The 17,204-nt window shown below is 37.2% G+C and overlaps 5 protein-coding genes across 5 annotated transcripts; 2 read left to right on the top strand and 3 right to left on the bottom strand.

Annotated features, from left to right (window-relative positions):
• Positions 1–630: 630 nt before the first annotated feature.
• LOC108839583 (uncharacterized) lies at positions 631–3,498 on the bottom strand. The gene is made up of 15 exons (XM_056993656.1): positions 3,402–3,498; positions 3,154–3,273; positions 2,872–3,068; positions 2,694–2,776; positions 2,395–2,608; positions 2,245–2,306; positions 2,125–2,166; positions 1,971–2,029; positions 1,794–1,890; positions 1,638–1,712; positions 1,432–1,530; positions 1,223–1,348; positions 1,043–1,135; positions 885–962; positions 631–793 (listed from the first exon to the last, which is right to left on the bottom strand). The coding sequence occupies exons 1-15, from the start codon at positions 3,425–3,427 to the stop codon at positions 734–736; spliced, it is 1,431 nt and encodes a 476-aa protein (XP_056849636.1). The 5' UTR covers positions 3,428–3,498; the 3' UTR covers positions 631–733.
• A 184-nt stretch (positions 3,499–3,682) lies between these two features.
• On the top strand, positions 3,683–6,304 carry LOC108842862 (damage-control phosphatase At2g17340). The gene is made up of 12 exons (XM_018615907.2): positions 3,683–4,010; positions 4,317–4,382; positions 4,501–4,567; positions 4,645–4,713; positions 4,793–4,933; positions 5,028–5,156; positions 5,240–5,326; positions 5,411–5,485; positions 5,572–5,649; positions 5,734–5,811; positions 5,894–5,956; positions 6,047–6,304. Exons 1-12 carry the CDS (start codon positions 3,841–3,843, stop codon positions 6,125–6,127), a joined length of 1,104 nt encoding a protein of 367 aa, XP_018471409.1. The 5' UTR covers positions 3,683–3,840; the 3' UTR covers positions 6,128–6,304.
• LOC108842864 (cysteine protease XCP1) lies at positions 6,301–7,822 on the bottom strand. The gene is made up of 4 exons (XM_018615908.2): positions 7,309–7,822; positions 6,984–7,219; positions 6,767–6,907; positions 6,301–6,684 (listed from the first exon to the last, which is right to left on the bottom strand). The coding sequence occupies exons 1-4, from the start codon at positions 7,775–7,777 to the stop codon at positions 6,469–6,471; spliced, it is 1,062 nt and encodes a 353-aa protein (XP_018471410.1). The 5' UTR covers positions 7,778–7,822; the 3' UTR covers positions 6,301–6,468.
• Positions 7,823–9,142: 1,320 nt separating this feature from the next.
• On the top strand, positions 9,143–9,935 carry LOC108839996 (uncharacterized). Its single transcript, XM_018612809.2, has one exon. The coding sequence runs from the start codon at positions 9,240–9,242 to the stop codon at positions 9,675–9,677; it is 438 nt and encodes a 145-aa protein (XP_018468311.1). The 5' UTR covers positions 9,143–9,239; the 3' UTR covers positions 9,678–9,935.
• Positions 9,936–13,965: 4,030 nt separating this feature from the next.
• LOC108842430 (calcium-dependent protein kinase 5) lies at positions 13,966–16,917 on the bottom strand. Its single transcript, XM_018615339.2, has 8 exons — positions 16,711–16,917; positions 15,650–16,443; positions 15,421–15,564; positions 15,170–15,322; positions 14,951–15,066; positions 14,691–14,858; positions 14,398–14,622; positions 13,966–14,324 (listed from the first exon to the last, which is right to left on the bottom strand). The coding sequence occupies exons 2-8, from the start codon at positions 16,395–16,397 to the stop codon at positions 14,214–14,216; spliced, it is 1,665 nt and encodes a 554-aa protein (XP_018470841.1). The 5' UTR covers positions 16,398–16,443; positions 16,711–16,917; the 3' UTR covers positions 13,966–14,213.
• Between the last annotated feature and the right edge of the window lie 287 nt (positions 16,918–17,204).

Genomic DNA, 17,204 nt, shown 5'->3' with positions numbered 1-17,204 from the left:
AACCAAATGCTGATGGAAGGAAAGATGTAACGTTTCAACCTATATCGAACGTTTTAGTTAATGAATTGATTTGGCGACCGAGATAATTCAAAGCACGCATTTGTGTTTGACTTGATCAACCAAATGCTAATGGAAGGAAGATGGATGGTATTTTGGTATCTATTAGTGTTTAGGTTATGGTGAGCCTGTAAAGTATGTTTGGTGATGAACTAATCTCATCTTTCTTGACAAAAACTTGCGACTTATGTAGCTTTACAGAGAGACCAGTTGAAAGGCAGCTCCAAGCTGTTACTTAATTCATGTCTAACCATTTGATCTACCTGACAAGTATTTTGCTTGAAAAAAAAACTTCAGTGCAGATGAATTCTACCTAACAAAGGAAAATGCATTATTTACATGGATACATGCTAGGTATATATATGGTCATTCAAATGATACAAATTGCGTTCAAAAATCCTAAAGGCCTAGCCACACAATAAAAGCTCGGTGTGTTCTAAGATGATCATATATATGGTTAAGAAGCATATTTTGGTTAAATTTGCAATAAATTTCTTGACTCCAGGACTTCAAACATCCACAAGTAGAACTCATATAAGATGATAATAAGAAGGAAAAAAAAACAATTTTCTGTAATCGTCACCAAGCACACAACTGATAAAAAGGCTTAAGATTAATTTGACCAATTTGGTATATATGAATGTGAGTTAACAAACATGTATCTTCCCCGAGTGGGTCATGGTCGGTTGCTTCCATATCTCCGGGACACAGCACTGTCAGATAGTGTATCCCACACCTGCCACAAGGACGAACACATATATAAATAAACGTTAGTTTCCTTCATAGAAAACCATTTGGTAAATTTATTTGTATCAGTCACTACTCACGTTTAGCTTTCCTTTTTCGGCACCGATAGCGAGTAAGAAGGGGGAGTCCGCAGAGAATGAGACTGAGAAAACTCCTCCCTGTTTTGACAACAAAGTTTTAAATGGTGAACAAAGAAAAGGTGCATGGTAGTAAACAAATGCTAATTCATGGCTCTTACAGCGTTTGGATTATGTGTAGCAACCCATGATGGTTGATTGTTTGAAAGATCCCAAAGTTTCACACTTTTATCCATAGATCCTGTAGCCAAAAGCTGCACAGCAAGGAGAATGACTTAAATGCCAAAACAGACAATAACTGTTAGGACACAAGAGAGAAAGACAAAGAGAGATGTATGCACATTGGGCGAAAATGTGTTGTATGAGATGGAGGAGACTTCGTCATCATGAGCATGGATAGTGAAACTAGGTGATAAATCAGAAGCACGTATATCAAATCCCTTCACAGTTCCATCTTCAAGACTCACCTAAGATGTATGAACAAAAGAAAACGAATTAAAACAAGTCATACTCAGATGTCTATTAGCGAGCAAAGGAAAGTGTAACGCACCACAAAGGAGTGTTCGCTATGAGGATACCAGGCCAAGCTTTCTACTTTGGCATTAGTAGACCATTTCAAACCCGAGTGAGAAGGGTCCCTTCCATCTTTCTGCAACAACATATAGATAAAAGAGTTAAAAACATAATGATAAATTGTTTATATGTACAAGACTCAACACATGCATGAAAAATAAAACAATGGAACAGAACAATCACCAAGACTACAGTGCAGTCATATGAGCCACTGAGGAGGACTTGTGGAGCATAGTGGTTCCATTCGACCGCTTGAACCTGTTAACCGAACACAACAGACCATGAGCATTGACACTTGATTAAGGAAGAACGCATGTAAAAGAGTTTTCACATACATACCACTTCTGTGTGATGCTCTAGAGTGAGCTTGCACTGTCCTGTAGCCACATCCCAAACCTTAACTTTTTTGTCGGCACTGGCACTAGCAATTATATTCCTGTTGTTCCGGTTAAGTCAAGTTAGAGTCCCACACACACATGTCTAAAGAGCCATCATGGAATCATAGTTTAAGCATACCTAAACTCCTTGTTCCAAGCTAGATCAATTACTGATTGATCAATGTCGCAATCTGATATCTAGAGAGAGATAATTAAAGACAACTAACTAAGTTAATTAATAAGTTTGAAAAAAAAAACAGAAGAAGAGATGCAAAGTTATTAATTTGTCACACCTGCCCGGCACCTAGTTGTACACAAGGTAGCACCTCCTTAGCCTGAAACGCATTACAAAATACTATCTCATGATTGATATAACATATATAAAGATCCAAAAGACAGCTACATTTACATACAACGTCAAGATCCCATATCTCAATCGTCGGTGATCCCTTGAACCCGATAGCTACAAAGTTCCCTGCAAACACGAAAGCAAAACTTGAGATAAAAGTTATAATATCATCACCAATATAGCTAGGAAAATGCCACTATAATACACTACTAACCTTTATCCCCTCCTTTGAGAGGACAATCAAGCCATGCTGTACACAATGGAGGGTTGGATAGTATTATGTCTTCACGAAGATACATATTTTGAGGTCCCTCGTAATTGTAAACCTCGAGGTAGTTGATTCCATCTTCAACTCTAGCGCAGATGATCAGTGAATCTGTTGGCTTAAGTGTTATAGCCTCGACATCGTCTGAGTCGTAGTAATCATCCTATGTGATTCAACCACACTCTCAAACATTCAGTATTTAATTAGTTTCTAAAAGGAAAAAAAACTATATATTAAAAATGGCTTACGTCAGTATTATTGTTCAGATAGGGATCCATGTCATTGCTTGGGTAATAAAGGTCTCCGCGGCCAGAGCTAAACAGATCAATCTCTGAGGAGTGACAATGAACATGGAGGATATATGAAAAAAATCTTTAGGAAATAAAGGGAAAGAAAACGACTTCTAAATATATATATGTATAATACCATCATCCTCATCATCATCATAGTTATCCATGTCGAGTTCTTTCATGAACTTGACTACCTCAGGATCAGTTGAAGAAGTAGAGGTAGAAGCACCGTTGCTTATGGTGCATGATTTTGCAAAAGATTTTGCTACAGCCTTGGCTTGAGCAACTTCAACATCATCCATCTCTTCTTCTTCATACATATCACTCAGAGTACTGTACATGCAATAATAAACGAGTGATTTTTTTTCTCTTTTTTTTAAAGAGAAAAAAAGAAAGCTTAAAAGGAACCGGTTATAACCTTTTCTTGAGAGTGCCATTGTTGATGAGCTCTTGGATCTTCTCCTTAGAAGGAGGTTCAGCAGCGTCAAGCATGACTTTTGCTGCTCCTTTAGGTATCCATGAAACTGAACTTACCATTCTGCAAAAACAAACATTAAAGAAAAACAACAATAATTCTTTTATCAATTCAGCTCAATTAGAGAAACCAAAACTCATCACTGAGTTGGAATCAAACAGAGAAACGACATGCCCTCAGAGAAACTTAACCTAAGCATATCTTTCGTACTATCCATGCTATGGAAAGATTTTCCACTTTGAGATCGACTCAGAAGTTTGAGATTTTATGAAGCTTGATAGGGTTTTGAGAGAAAGAGAGAGAGAGGCTGGTTTAAAACTTGTGAAGCAAATAAAAAAAAATATTTCCTAACCTAGACAATCTGTTATGGAAAGAAACAAACTTTCCAAAAGAAATTGAGTTAACCGAACCGAACCGAACTGTACCACCAAGACAAAACAAATGAAACCGAAAAAAGGCTATTGATCGGACAGAGTCCACACATGTGTGTCTCATCGTTAAAATAACAACATCGAGGGGAGTGCTGATTTCGTTTTAGAAAGATTCTGAGATCTCTCTCTCTCTCCCACACGCCTAGGTTGCAATTTTGTTACTGGTTTTGAGTGAAGAAGAAGAAGGATCATCAAGAAAATGGAGAGCGACTCAGTGATGGTAGCGTTGCCTCTGTTACCGATACCGATAGAATCAAACTACAGAGCGTGCACCATTCCTTATCGATTCCCTTCTGATAACCCCAAGAAGGCTACCCCCACTGAGATCTCTTGGATCGATCTCTTCCTCAACTCCATCCCTTCTTTCAAGTTCCCCTCTCTCTCTCTCTTCCTTTTTATCTTTCATCATCTTATTTTTCTGTGAAAGTTAGATTCTTTGCTAGGCCTAGGGTTGTTTTTGTTCATGGGTCTTGTCAAAGCTTTGATTTTTTTTGTCCAAAGATCTATACTTTAACCGTCAATTGATCTGGATGATCTACATACTGATTGGTCGGAAGCTCATGTTTTGTTGAATCTGTGATTCACACTCTTTTTGTGTGTTTTCTTATTGGGTTTTGTCTTGATAACATTCCTGATCTAAAAAGCTGCTTCCTTTTTTTTTTTTTTTTTTTGCAGGGAGCGTGCAGAGAGCGATACATCTGTTCCAGATGCTCCTGTTCGAGCTGAAAAGTTTGCACAAAGGTACCTTTTTTTTCATTGTTTCAGTAAGGATGATTCATTGGTTTAATCTGCTGCAAAGAGGTACTGTTTTAGCCAAAAAGCGTTGTGTGTTTTAATTTCTTGGTTGGAACTTTTTAAGGTATGCGGAGATTCTTGAGGACTTGAAGAAAGATCCGGAGAGCCATGGTGGACCACCAGATTGCATTGTAAGTTAAACAAAACTACATTTGCTTGCTTGTATCGAGCTTTTGCTGTTCATGGATATTTGTTTTTTTTTTGGTAGCTTCTTTGTAGAATTCGTGAGCTAATACTCAGAGAATTGGGATTCAGAGACATTTTCAAGAAAGTTAAGGTGTGGGGTTGTTTCCTTGCCAATGGCTTTATTCCAAAGCATGACTTCTCTTGACTGATTCATGATATATATACAATAGGATGAGGAGAATGCAAAGGCTATATCACTATTTCCTGAAGTCGTCCGTCTGAGTGATGCTATTGAAGATGAAGGAAAGCGCATTGAGAATCTTGTAAGAGGCATCTTCGCTGGAAACATCTTTGATCTCGGTTCTGCACAGGTATGTATATATATATCATCTCTTTCCTCTTTCAAACTCTCTTCTCTTTAGATTATCTTTAATGGAATGAATGAATCTTGTCATTTATTTGAAGCTTGCGGAGGTATTCTCAAAGGATGGAATGTCATTCTTGGCTAGCTGTCAAAACTTGGTTCCACGGCCATGGGTCATTGATGACTTGGACAACTTTCAAGCTAGATGGCTCAAGAAGACTTGGAAGAAGGTCACTCATCTAACTTCACTCTGTTTTTTTTCTTCAAGCTAGATCACAGGACAAACTGATTTTGTTTTTATTTTTCATTACAGGCTGTTATATTTGTTGACAACTCTGGTGCAGACATAATTTTGGGTATCTTGCCGTTTGCTAGAGAAATGCTACGTCAAGGAATGCAGGTGATTCTTGCCGTTCGGATTGTGAGAAGTTATTAGTTAAAGCATATTCTAAATCCTTCATGCTTTTGATTCTTCCCTTTGAAGGTGGTGCTGGCTGCTAATGAGCTTCCATCTATCAATGATGTCACTTATACCGAGCTTGCAGAGATCTTGTCTAAGGTGCTACATGGAGTATATCTATTTATTATATCGTCCATTACAGATTAAAGAAAACTTGACATTGACTGAGTCTTTATTTTAACCAGCTTAAGGATGAAAATGGACAACTGATGGGTGTTGATATCTCGAATCTTCTGATTGCAAACTCTGGGAATGACTTACCGGTATGATATTCCAAAAGCTCTCATAAGAAGGATGGACCTCCAACATTTGCATATTCATGTATTATTACTTGATTATCGTTGCAGGTTATTGATCTGGCAAGAGTATCACAGGAGGTTGCATACCTTGCAACCGATGCAGACTTGGTCATCTTAGAAGGCATGGTAAGATCTACTAGTTAGTCCCTTGTCTACTCCTAGGTTTTCAACTTTCAGTAAACTGACTCCTAGATTGTTCTGAACACAGGGACGTGGAATAGAGACAAACCTTTATGCTCAGTTCAAGTGTGATTCCCTCAAGATTGGAATGGTAATTAATTATTAACTTAATAGATTCCTTTATCCTCCTATTTAAGAAAGAAGGCTTATTGAGTTCTTGATTCTTTTCTCATTTATGCAGGTGAAGCATCCAGAGGTAGCACAGTTTCTGGGAGGAAGGCTTTATGACTGCGTCATCAAATACAATGAAGTTCAGAGCTGATTGTATTCCCACAACCTACATTTTTTTACTGCACCAAGCCAAACAGTTTATTATATTAAAAACTGTTAGGCTTTGTAAGTTTTAGTCTAAACTCCATATACTCTCTCTCTCTCTCTGCACTCAGATATTGAAAACTCTTTCAACATTCTTGATATGGTATTTGAAGTTAGAAGAGCATTTTAGAGGACTCCCAGTTAGGAGAACTCTGGCAATATTATTTTAAAATCTCAAATTCATCAAATACAATATGAAGTGTTTTAAACACGTAGAATAGAAATGCATTGAAAGAAAAGGAAAACATAGGAAGCAGTAGCAGAATGAGAAGATAGATGTGAGTCGTCTTAGTTGGTCTTGGTAGGATATGAAGCCATCTTGTTGATTCCACAGATTCCCTCTGGTTTACCAGTGTTTCTCTTCATCCTAATAAACCCTTTCTCTCCCCATCTTGGTCCCCATGAGTTCTTCACAATAACATAGTCAGATCCCTTTGATGAACCGTACCCAACTGCAGCTACACCATGGTCTAGCTCTGTTCCACACTTCCCATTGAACACTCCCTGTAAAAGCACCAAAACAAAGTTAAAGCAAGATTGGAGATTACACAGAACACAAAGTTTAGATATGAGATTGATCTTATACCCCTTTGTAGAACTGGAAGTCTCTTCCTGAAGCCTCAATAGCCACACTGACTGGTTGATGAGCTAAAGCCTTCACCAGGCTTTCATCACTGTTTGCTGGGACATCTTCGTAGCCGCTGATTGTCACAACTTCTACATCCTCCTGTATAAAGGTTCACGAATGAGTCACAAAAGTGTTTTATAAAAAAGATGCATTTCTGAATCTATGTTTGGTTTACCTTCTGCTCTTGGCAAATGCCTTCCTCCATGAGATAGGGGTAATCGTCTTCTTTGTGGAGTCCACCTGTGGATATGATGTACTGGAATGCATAGTCCATTAGACCTCCATTGCAACCGTTGTTGTAAGTTGTGTCACAGTCTATGAGTTCTTGCTCTGAAAGCGAACTCAGGTTCCCTGTTGTGATCTGGTGGATCCCTTCAACAGCTGCAACGGTCGAAAACGCCCAACAACTACCTGCAATGACAAAAGAGATACATTCCAATCAATCTCTTGTTCTGTCTACTCGTGAACAAGAAAAATAAAAAGAGAGAAACGTTAATTACCACATGAACCCTGGTTCTTGACAGGAGTCACAGCGCCTTTCTTCCTCCAGTCAACGGATTTAGGCAAGTCTGTGACGTCTCTGTACCTGAAGTTAGCAGAGGAGGGCTGCCTCTTTCTAGAGAACTGCGGAGGCTTTGCAAGTCCGAGATACTTCCTCTTGAACTCTTCATGGGTCATATCTGCAAACTCGTTCAACCCCAGCCAGTAACTGCTGATCTCGTTGTTCCTCTGGTCTATATGCATCAGGTTATCCCTGAACACCTCAAACCTGTGCACCTTCTCCTCAACGCTTTGGTAAGCCTTGCTGTGTTCTGACATCCATGACTCAAAGAGCTCTAGAAGGTTATCGGTGGATGACAGATGCTCAGGCGTGTATCCAATGATGGAGAAGTCACGGGCAAGAGCAGAGCAGAGGAGTGCTGATGCCGAAATGGCGACCAAAAGAGAGAGTCGTGTAGAGAAAGCCATAATAGCTAAAAGCTGTTTCACTGAAAGAAGAGGAGGAAGAAGAATGAGATGATGTGAAATAGAGTAGAGGGCATAGGGTTTATATACAAGTGGGGGAGAGACGAGAAAGTCTCAAAGTATTTGCTTTGAAGCAAAGACACTGATTAAATTTTTTTAAAAAAAGAACAAGTACATCGGTCTCCAAGTCTTCACGGTTGGATCTCTTCTTAGTTTTTGCCTTTTGCTCTAAGCATGCAATTTTCAAAACAATAGCTTCACTTTCAGAGCAGTTAATCCAAATATTATATTATCATAATAAAAGGAAGTAACTATAGAGGCTAAAGAGCTTAAAGTTTCTATTAATCAGACACTCTCACAAGAGCCAAAAAATGACTTTGAATTCAACTGAGCAGTGGTGAAGCCACAACACAATAGGATGAAGCATGCCCACTGAATCTCGCTCAACCTGTTAGAGAAGCTAGTAAGCAAACTGAATAAACAGAGCCTCTTCACATTTGAAATCAAGAAGTTTGTGTTCTGAACAAGAAGAGAGAGAGCTTAGGGGTTTAAAATATAGAAAACCTGTGCATTTCCAGAACAACTGTTCACTAGAAGCTATAAAATCCATTTGGATTGAATAAAACAACCAACTTTCTCTTCAATATAGTTCTGTACAAAGACACCAGTACTTATGATGTTGAGGTTCTTCAATAATCTGATAGCCTGGGGCGTCTACATACGCAAAAATATAGTACTGCCACATAAAAGATTACACCACAAGTAGTTAGAAACTGAGTGGATTAACATGGATAACAAATGTTAGATCATTGACTTGTAAGAGATTCTTGAAAAGATACAAAGCAGCAGGAGTGGGAAAAACTTTTAACGTCGTTGTTATTTCTGTTGAACATGGGCTTGTACATATAAATCCGTTGTTATTTCTGTTGGGCTTGTATATAAATACTCTGTTATTGCTGTTGGGCTTGTATATTCAGGAAGAAGAAGAAGAAAGGAAACAAATAAAGACACCACAATAAGACTTGTCTTAACATGAGTCACACCAATAAGCAACTGGTTTATAGTAAAACAACCTTAAACTTAAAGTTAACTGATTAAATTTGTATTTTAGATTGAGCTATGCAACCTAAATTATATATTCACAAAGAGTTCACATAAATGGTCGTATTTCCTAATATTTTTAGGAGTATATTCATATAATAACTACACAAATGACAAATCTAACAATAATACTTTTAGTTTTTAATTAAAAAAACAAAATAATGAATATATGCATGTAATTGGCTGCTGGTGCTGGGCATAAAAGTAAAATGGATCCCACACAGGAAAAGAAAAAAAAAGCGGGGGAATAAAAACACAGGCTGTGTTAGAGCTGTGATCACTACTTCCCACCACCACCAATCTCATTCTCTCTTGCTCCAAAACTTTCATTCTCTCTTTCCCTCTATAGAAATAAAAAAAAGCAATGAGCTCAATGATGGAAACTCTCCAGATTCGCAAACCTACTTCTCTCCCCGTCTCTCAACGCCTTAGTAGTCCCACTAAAGATGACCAGCCTGGTGTTATACGCCGTCGTCTCTCTTCTCTCTCACTCAATCTCCTAAACCAACCATCAGAGATCGCATCTCGGTTCCCCAAGTCCAAATCCGTTTCGGATATGGGAAAGCAAGTAGGAAGCTCTGCGAAAGAGTGGTGGGAATGGGGCTGGTCATGGATCCTCTCGAGGAAACCCATTTTCATCAGAGACCTCGAGCTTAGCAGAGAGGAAGCTAAAACAATTGGTTCTCACAACAAAGGAAGCATAATGCACGTCTTCTTCAAGCTCCGTTCTCAGATCCGCACTCTCACCGGCTCTTCTTCCGACACTCTTCCTCTCTCATGCAAACAGAAGCGTCAACGATGATGATGATTCTCTGTTTTGTCATTTGTCTCAAAGAATATATTCGTTTCCATTTTGTTGAATTGGAGGTATAATCAAAATCATATACAAACGATGTGTTCATTTTTAAAAGGTGATGTTGTATTTTGTTGCTATAATTAATTTGCCTAGTTTAAAAAAAATATTTATTAGTTTGATTTGTTTTTACATGTTGTTTGTGCAGTTGTATTTTTGTATTTAATAACCATGCAAGTATGTAAAATCTGTTATTTTGTTTGTTACTTTTTACGCGCCAATTCTTTGGCCACCGTCATCAATAGCAGTACTAAAAACAGATTCAGTTACGTTAAAAAGTAAAACTACTACTAATGTGAAAACATATCAAACCCCGAGGATCCATGACCGACACCATTTTTTGACAAGTGAAGCAAACGAGCAGGGCAGAGGCTAAGTTGGGAGTGGGTGGGGCAACTGCCCACCATGATTATTTTTAGTTAGTATAATTTTGTCAAGAGTTTTAGTAATACCTCTGATGAAAATTTGAATTTGTAAATGCATTACTAAGGTTTTATAGTTATGCTCCTGATAAAAACTATTTCTAAATCCACCACTAAAGACGACTTTGTTGTTTTCAGATAAATAAATAAAGCAATAACACTGAATAATTTCCCCATTTTGTGGGGAGTTTTCCTACGAAAATGTGAATGTGAAAAACATAGTCTAAACGAAACGTCGGTTGCATTAAACTGAGATGCACAGCCGACATTGCATTTGTCGGTGGGAGTAATATCGTCGGTGGCAAATTGTTTATTTATTTTTATTGATCATAATTTTTTTTAAAGAAACAAAATATACATTGTTTACATTGACAAATAGAAATCTACATTGTTTAACGATAAGTTTCATGATTCAGTTTGTGATTGATTATGGTTATCTGATGTTTGCTTTAAAATCTGATTAAGCAAGCACCGGTTTAAAGTTTGGTTTAAGTTACGAATGTGTTGATTGGTAAACAAATGACACTAAAATTAATTTTGATATTACTTTTGTTAACGGTTGCGGCGTTACAAAGCATGTGAACATGAACTATGAAGGTTGGCAAAAAAATATAAAATATATGTAAAAATAATACAAAAATGGTTTTGGTAGTGTTCCAATTTACAGATAGGTGCCAATGAATGATCTGTGTCGAACAGCCTTGAGTTTTGGTTTTATTTGAGTGCGAAAGACAGATACACCTTGATTACATGATTGAGACTTGCTAGCTCATCAAATGCCATTGGCGTTTTCATATTTATTTAATCCCAACTGTGTTATCTGATATTGATTAAGGGTCATAATCGTCTAGAAAGAAATTAAAACATGGTTAGAAAGAAACACACAACATAAATATACTTTTTTCGTTTTACAAATACAAGATTGAATAGTCTATATCTATAAAAGAAAGATGTATCTCTCATGGTGACACGTCAGATTCCAGGTCACAAATTCGTTGATCCTGGCGTTGACATGTGTCCTATTTGCAAAGTGCAGCATTTCATTAAACTTATTTTGTCATGGGCTTCGTTCGTATGTGTGGTTGGGCTTGAAAGTAGAAGGTATATTTGGCCCAGTTAGATTGTTCTGCGCTCCAATCCTAATTTTGTTTAACTGAAAAAAAAGATCGTCTCTCTTCTGCGTCAACGGCGACGAGTTGACGTTTTTGCTTCTCCCTACTATATGAAACGGTCCGAGTTATGGGTTTGTGTTAACTCCCATTGATACACTCTCCCACTATGTAGTCTTCAATGCTTTGTTTTGATCTGTAAGGCGGTGTCTCTAACCCTATAAAAGGTAACTTTACTTTCTGTAGATCATCATCATCATCTGTACTCTTGATTTTGCATACGTTTGTTGATTTTTTTTGTATTGTTCATGTTTTGCAGTCACCATCTCCTTCTTCGCCGTCAATCATCGTCGCTCCTCTAACCGGTTAGTTTCTTCTTCTCTTAGTGTAGCACAATGTGATGTATTCTTAATATATACTGAAATTATGATTGTGTTTCGTGTTTCAATTAGATTGCATGTTACCCTAGATTGAGAAACTCGACTTTGTGTTTTAGATGAGCAGTAAGGGTTTCTTCACTTGGTTCAAAGTATATGGCTGCTTCAGTTTCAATAAGACTTATTCTCACTGTTGGATCCTTTGAAGATCTAGGACGCATAAGCAGTATTATCTCAGTTTCTAAGCTTTTTCTTATATGTAAAAATGTGAACATTTTTTTCTTTGATCTCTAACTGCTTCTCCTTTCGCACAGCTAAGGCATCTGGGAATTTTTTTAAGCTCTCCGCCATGTCATCAAGAGGTTGGTGTTTAGATCATGAAAATATTATCATGTTACTTCCATTGCATATAACTAAGATCTACTTTTCCTTAGATTACAGAGAGTTCGGAATCACAGTGACTCTTTGTGATTGTATCTATGCTGAGTCTAATCTACAAATTGAGCAGATGAGGTTGGGAAAGACTCTACAAGCAATTTTTTTGAGTTATCTGAAGTTTCATTAAGAATTTTGAGGGTCATTTTGTTCGTCAATGAGATCTGCTTTTTTAAAACAAGTTTTTTATGTTGAACTGTATAATATTGTGTCTTTATTTCTGGCAGTTGTGCTTTGTCCTTTGAGCGTAACGGACGGTGGGCTGTGGGAGACAAAAGGTTCACTCCAGAACATGATGTTCTTTGGTATTCTTGAGAATATCTAGCTGCTTACAATCGATCTCTCTACCCAAGATTCTGCGAAGATTTTTTTCTCCCTAATTGTTGTTCTCTGAAAGCTGTTAAAATTCTGTCAAGATTTGGATTATTATTGATCTTTTCTATTGCAAGTGTAGATCTTTTACTTTTATTCTGCAAAGCTACAGATCAGTATGCTTTACTTCTTATGTGTTCTATTTATCATGCGTTGTGTTACACCGACGAAGTTAGTAAACAAAGTCATAACTTCAAAATAGATCTTTAATTTGTTTTTTTTTTTTTTTGTAACAAGATCTTTAATTTGTTTATCAGTGCGACTTTGTTCGGTGGAATTCTTGCTGTTCCAAAATTTTAGTAAACAAAAAAGAAAAAGATTATACAGAGTAATGGAGATGTCTTTTTTTTCAAATTAATGGAGACATCTTCTTATTACAGTACTAGGGTTAATGTGTTGTTTCTAACGTATGATATAGCATTGCTGGATCAAGACTTCTTTTCTCAGAATGCCACGCAGTATGGTGTATACTTGATGAACTCAAATACTAAAGAATCCCAACAGTGTTGCTTCACTAGGAAAATTCATCGACTTTTGAACTCTGATATCAAAATCTGTCCATTACAAACTTACTTTAGTCATTTTATAACAGGGCTAGAATTTTTATTTTTTGCGAGCTGGTCTATTGGTGGACTTGAAAATGAAGTATCGTTCTGATCTTTATTGTTATAATTTTATGAACCTATTTTACTCAAAACATTCTCTTTTAAAACAACAAATAAAAAAGAATTAATATTAGTTTGTTTACTCAATAACGATGGTAACTATTTTTCATACTCGGATTATGGATTATTCGCACCGTAACTGACTTGACAAGCACGCAAAACAACAATAATGATAGTCTTCTGTTCCACCAAATATGCTTAGTATGTCAAAATACAACACGAAAAATAAAAGAATATTATGTATTTGTATTGATCAATACTTTTAAAACAAATACATATCAAATAAATCAACGCAAGTGGTACATACCTCACAAAATATAATCAATACAACAGAAATTATTTTGACATAATTATAAAAGTAACAATTTTAGAAAACAAAGTAACTAATTAGTACATCCATAATATTGTTAGGTTTAAAAAATAATTCATTCGCAAATTCTGATAGAAAGAAATATATATAAATAAAAATTCAAAAGTAAAATCGTTTTAGTATTTCCTAAGTGTTGTTTGAAAATTAATATTTAGTTTACTGTAAGCAATATATATATATATATCAAAGATATTATATTTAAATATTTAATTATATTTATATATTATGTATTTAATCTAAACGATATATATATATACATATTAAAAAGATATTTTCCGCATGATTTTAAAATCATTTGCATTTTGTTATAGAAATTTAAACTCAATCACAATTTTTCAATGTGAACAAAAATATTTCATTACAATGACATGTACAAAATTTAACTAATATGTATATTTTATATGATAAAAATTTATATTATATGTTTACTTAATTGTTGAAATTGTTTTAAGATTCACATCCCGCCCGTAGGGCGGGCCGACCCTAGTTGAAGATAAACAAAAGGTCACTTAACTTCAACAATGGCCATAACAAACAAACATACAAACAACCACATAGAGGTGGAAGAGAAAAAACTATTAAGTCATGATGTAGTTAAACATTATTAGCTCATTCTTCCACAGCTTATGAACTCGGTTTGGTCTCTCCTTCTTCTATGTGGTGAGGCATTGAGAGTGTTGATCCCATGAACAAGAACACACCTTTTGCAGTCAACAGATTAAAACACACACCTCTCTATGCGTCTCTCATGCTAATGTTCAGACTATTTCTCATCGTTCTTCTCCCAACACCAGCATTTCCCTTTTGCATCATCTCCACAAACTCACCATAATCAATCTGCCCATCCTGTTAACATAAACAACAAAATCAACAAGTTTTTTTTTTTTTTTTATCATCTGACGTCATAGTAAAAGCTTACATTGTTTTTATCAACTTCTTTGATGATGTCTTCAAGGAAAACATCAGTCATACTATGTTCCACACACGCTTGTTGCAGCTCGTCTATCGTTATGTAACCGCTTCCGTCTTTATCAAAGTATTGAAACGCAGCTACAAGATGTTCTTCCCTCTCCAGCTTGTTGAGATGGATGGTCGCTGCAATGAACTCGCTGTAGTCAATTGTCCCACTGTTGTCCACATCAGCCTGTCAATACAAGAACCCAGCGTAAGAATACACAACAAAACGGCCAAATAAAGATCTAGATATTGTACCGCTTCCATAAGATCATGGATCTCTGTGTCTTTCAAGGTGGAACCGTATTTCCTGAGGCCAGCTTTGAGTTCATCAAATGTGATTGCACCGCTGTTATCAGTATCCATTGCCTGAAACATCTCTCTCAAACCAGCAATCTCTTCTTCCGAGAGACTCTCAGCTATAACCTGATGATGATCCCCCCAACAAAAAGTCAAAACAATGTAAAGAGAAGTAATGCAGAGAGAGACCATAGAAGATAAAAAGAGTTCATACTCACCTTCAAAGCCATCTTCTTTAGTTTATTCATTGCAGAGAACTGCTTGAGACGTGACAGAACAGCTGGATCAAGTGCTCTGTCTGGTGCCACACCGTTCTCACAGATCCATGGATGACCTGGAAAGAAATAAAAAAAACAACACATAGATATATAAGTCTAATACTTTGTGTGGCTGGTTGCTAAAAAAGTAACAATCTCTCTATGTGAATGAATCCATACGCAAGACTTCATGAGCTGTCAAGCGTTCTGCAGGCTTGGAGCATAACATTCTACGGATCAAGTCTTTAGCACTGTCTGAAATCACAGGCCAAGGGTCTGAATCAAAGTCGATATATCCCTTCAACACAGCATCAAATATCCCTTGCTGTGTTTCTGATTCAACAACACAAAACAAAAACAAAACAACACTTCAGGTGAGTGAGTGACTGAGACTCTCTAAAGGACTAAGAAGCAGCCAATCACAAACTTACCTGCCCAGAAAGGTGGGACTCCGCTTAGCAATATATAAAGTATAACACCAGCGGTCCACACATCAGCTTCAGGCCCATAACGTTTGAGCAAAACCTCAGGAGCCACATAGTATGGACTCCCCACAACATCTGTGAATATTTGACCTGAAAAAAGATTCAAAAACTAACCTAATCAGCTTCCATAAGAAACCTATCACCACCACTCTAACAGCTTCAAAACTCATCATACCTGGCTTGAAAAATATAGACAGTCCAAAATCAATAGCCTTGAGGGAGAAGTCATCATCCTTATTAACCAACAAGAAATTCTCAGGCTTCAAGTCTCTATGCATAACACCAAGCGAATGACACGCTTCGACGACCCCCACAATGATCTTAGTAAGCTCAGCAGCTTTCCTCTCGCTGTAATGCCCTCTCTGAATAATCCTGTCAAACAGCTCACCTCCAGCGCAAAGCTCCATCACAATGTGGACGTACAGAGAGTCCTCGTAAGCTCCTTTGATGGTCACGATGTTGCCGTGACCAGCTAAGTGGTGCATGATCTGAATCTCCCTCCTTACATCCTCGACGTCTTCCTTGGAGATCAGCTTCCTCTTGGATATCGACTTGCAAGCGTAGTCAACCCCCGTGGCGAGCTCCGTGCAGAGGTAAGTCGTCCCGAACTGGCCTTGTCCCAGCTTGCGGCTCAGCGTGTAGAGGTCGCGGATGTTGGGAGTCTTGTGACCGAGGACGTAGTAAGCTTGGTTGTCCATGTTGCGTCTCATGATTGGTTCTCTCGAAGGGATAACGAGAGCTGGATTCTTGTCCTTGTTGTTGTTGTTGTGAGCTGCTTCTTTGGAGGATTGTTCTGAAGTGGGAACAGAGCGATCTGAGGAAACAACGTTGGTGGTAGAGGAGGATTTGGAGTGATCTTCAGGCTTAGTGTTATTGGATTGGTAGATTTTGTCTTTGGAAGATCGACGGCATGAATTGCCCATTAAAGACAGAAACTTTCACTCTCTCTGTTCTTCATCCAACGAACTACTGTTCATAGAGAAGACAAAGTCAAACCCTTTAGCAATCTCATAAACTAAAGGAGAAAAGTAACGAACTTTAACAATCACTAGTAGAAAACAGACAAACCCACTTCAGATCAGATCAGATTAAGCATGGTCCAATTAAAACCAACAAGACAAGAACACACAAGTACTATTGCTAAAAAGTCAAAGTCAAACATGAGTTTGCTTTAGTTTCAGTAAAGTATTCTTCAAAGGAACCAGAAACATAAAGAGGATCTAGTTGTTTACTTACCAGTAATCAAAGAGAATGGTGGAAGAGAAAGACTGAGAAATGGATATTGGATTATTAGGAATCTCTGATTTAAAAGGGGAAAAAGAGAAACTTGAGAGACGAAGGAAGGTCGAACGAGAAGGGGAAAAGCTACAATTATTTAATGTTTATAACAGATAGTTCTTTATTCGAGATTCAAAATATAATAATAGATTTTTTTCCCTTCAGATTTTGATTGCTGAGAGACTGGTCGGGCAATTAGATTCGTTGGATGAGAGTTTTTGTGTGTTTATTTTACGGCGATGATTGTGCGAAGAAAGTTCTTTAAGACTGCTGCTCTGCTGCCTTTTAGTGCTCACCAGCTACTTCTCTCTCACTGACCCTACGCGCTTTCCTATCACCTTCTTGTCTTTGGCATTATTTATAGAACAGTTTTTATTTTTATTTTGGTAGATTAGAGAATATTAATTTTTGTTTATAAGTTGATGACCACTGACAAAGCCCAAGTCTTTTTT

Source organism: Raphanus sativus, chromosome 2 (genome assembly GCF_000801105.2).
Source record: "Raphanus sativus cultivar WK10039 chromosome 2, ASM80110v3, whole genome shotgun sequence".
NCBI lineage: Eukaryota > Viridiplantae > Streptophyta > Magnoliopsida > Brassicales > Brassicaceae > Raphanus > Raphanus sativus.
The sequence above is the reverse complement of the archived record's forward strand: the minus strand, read 5'-3'. Positions and strand labels throughout refer to the sequence as shown.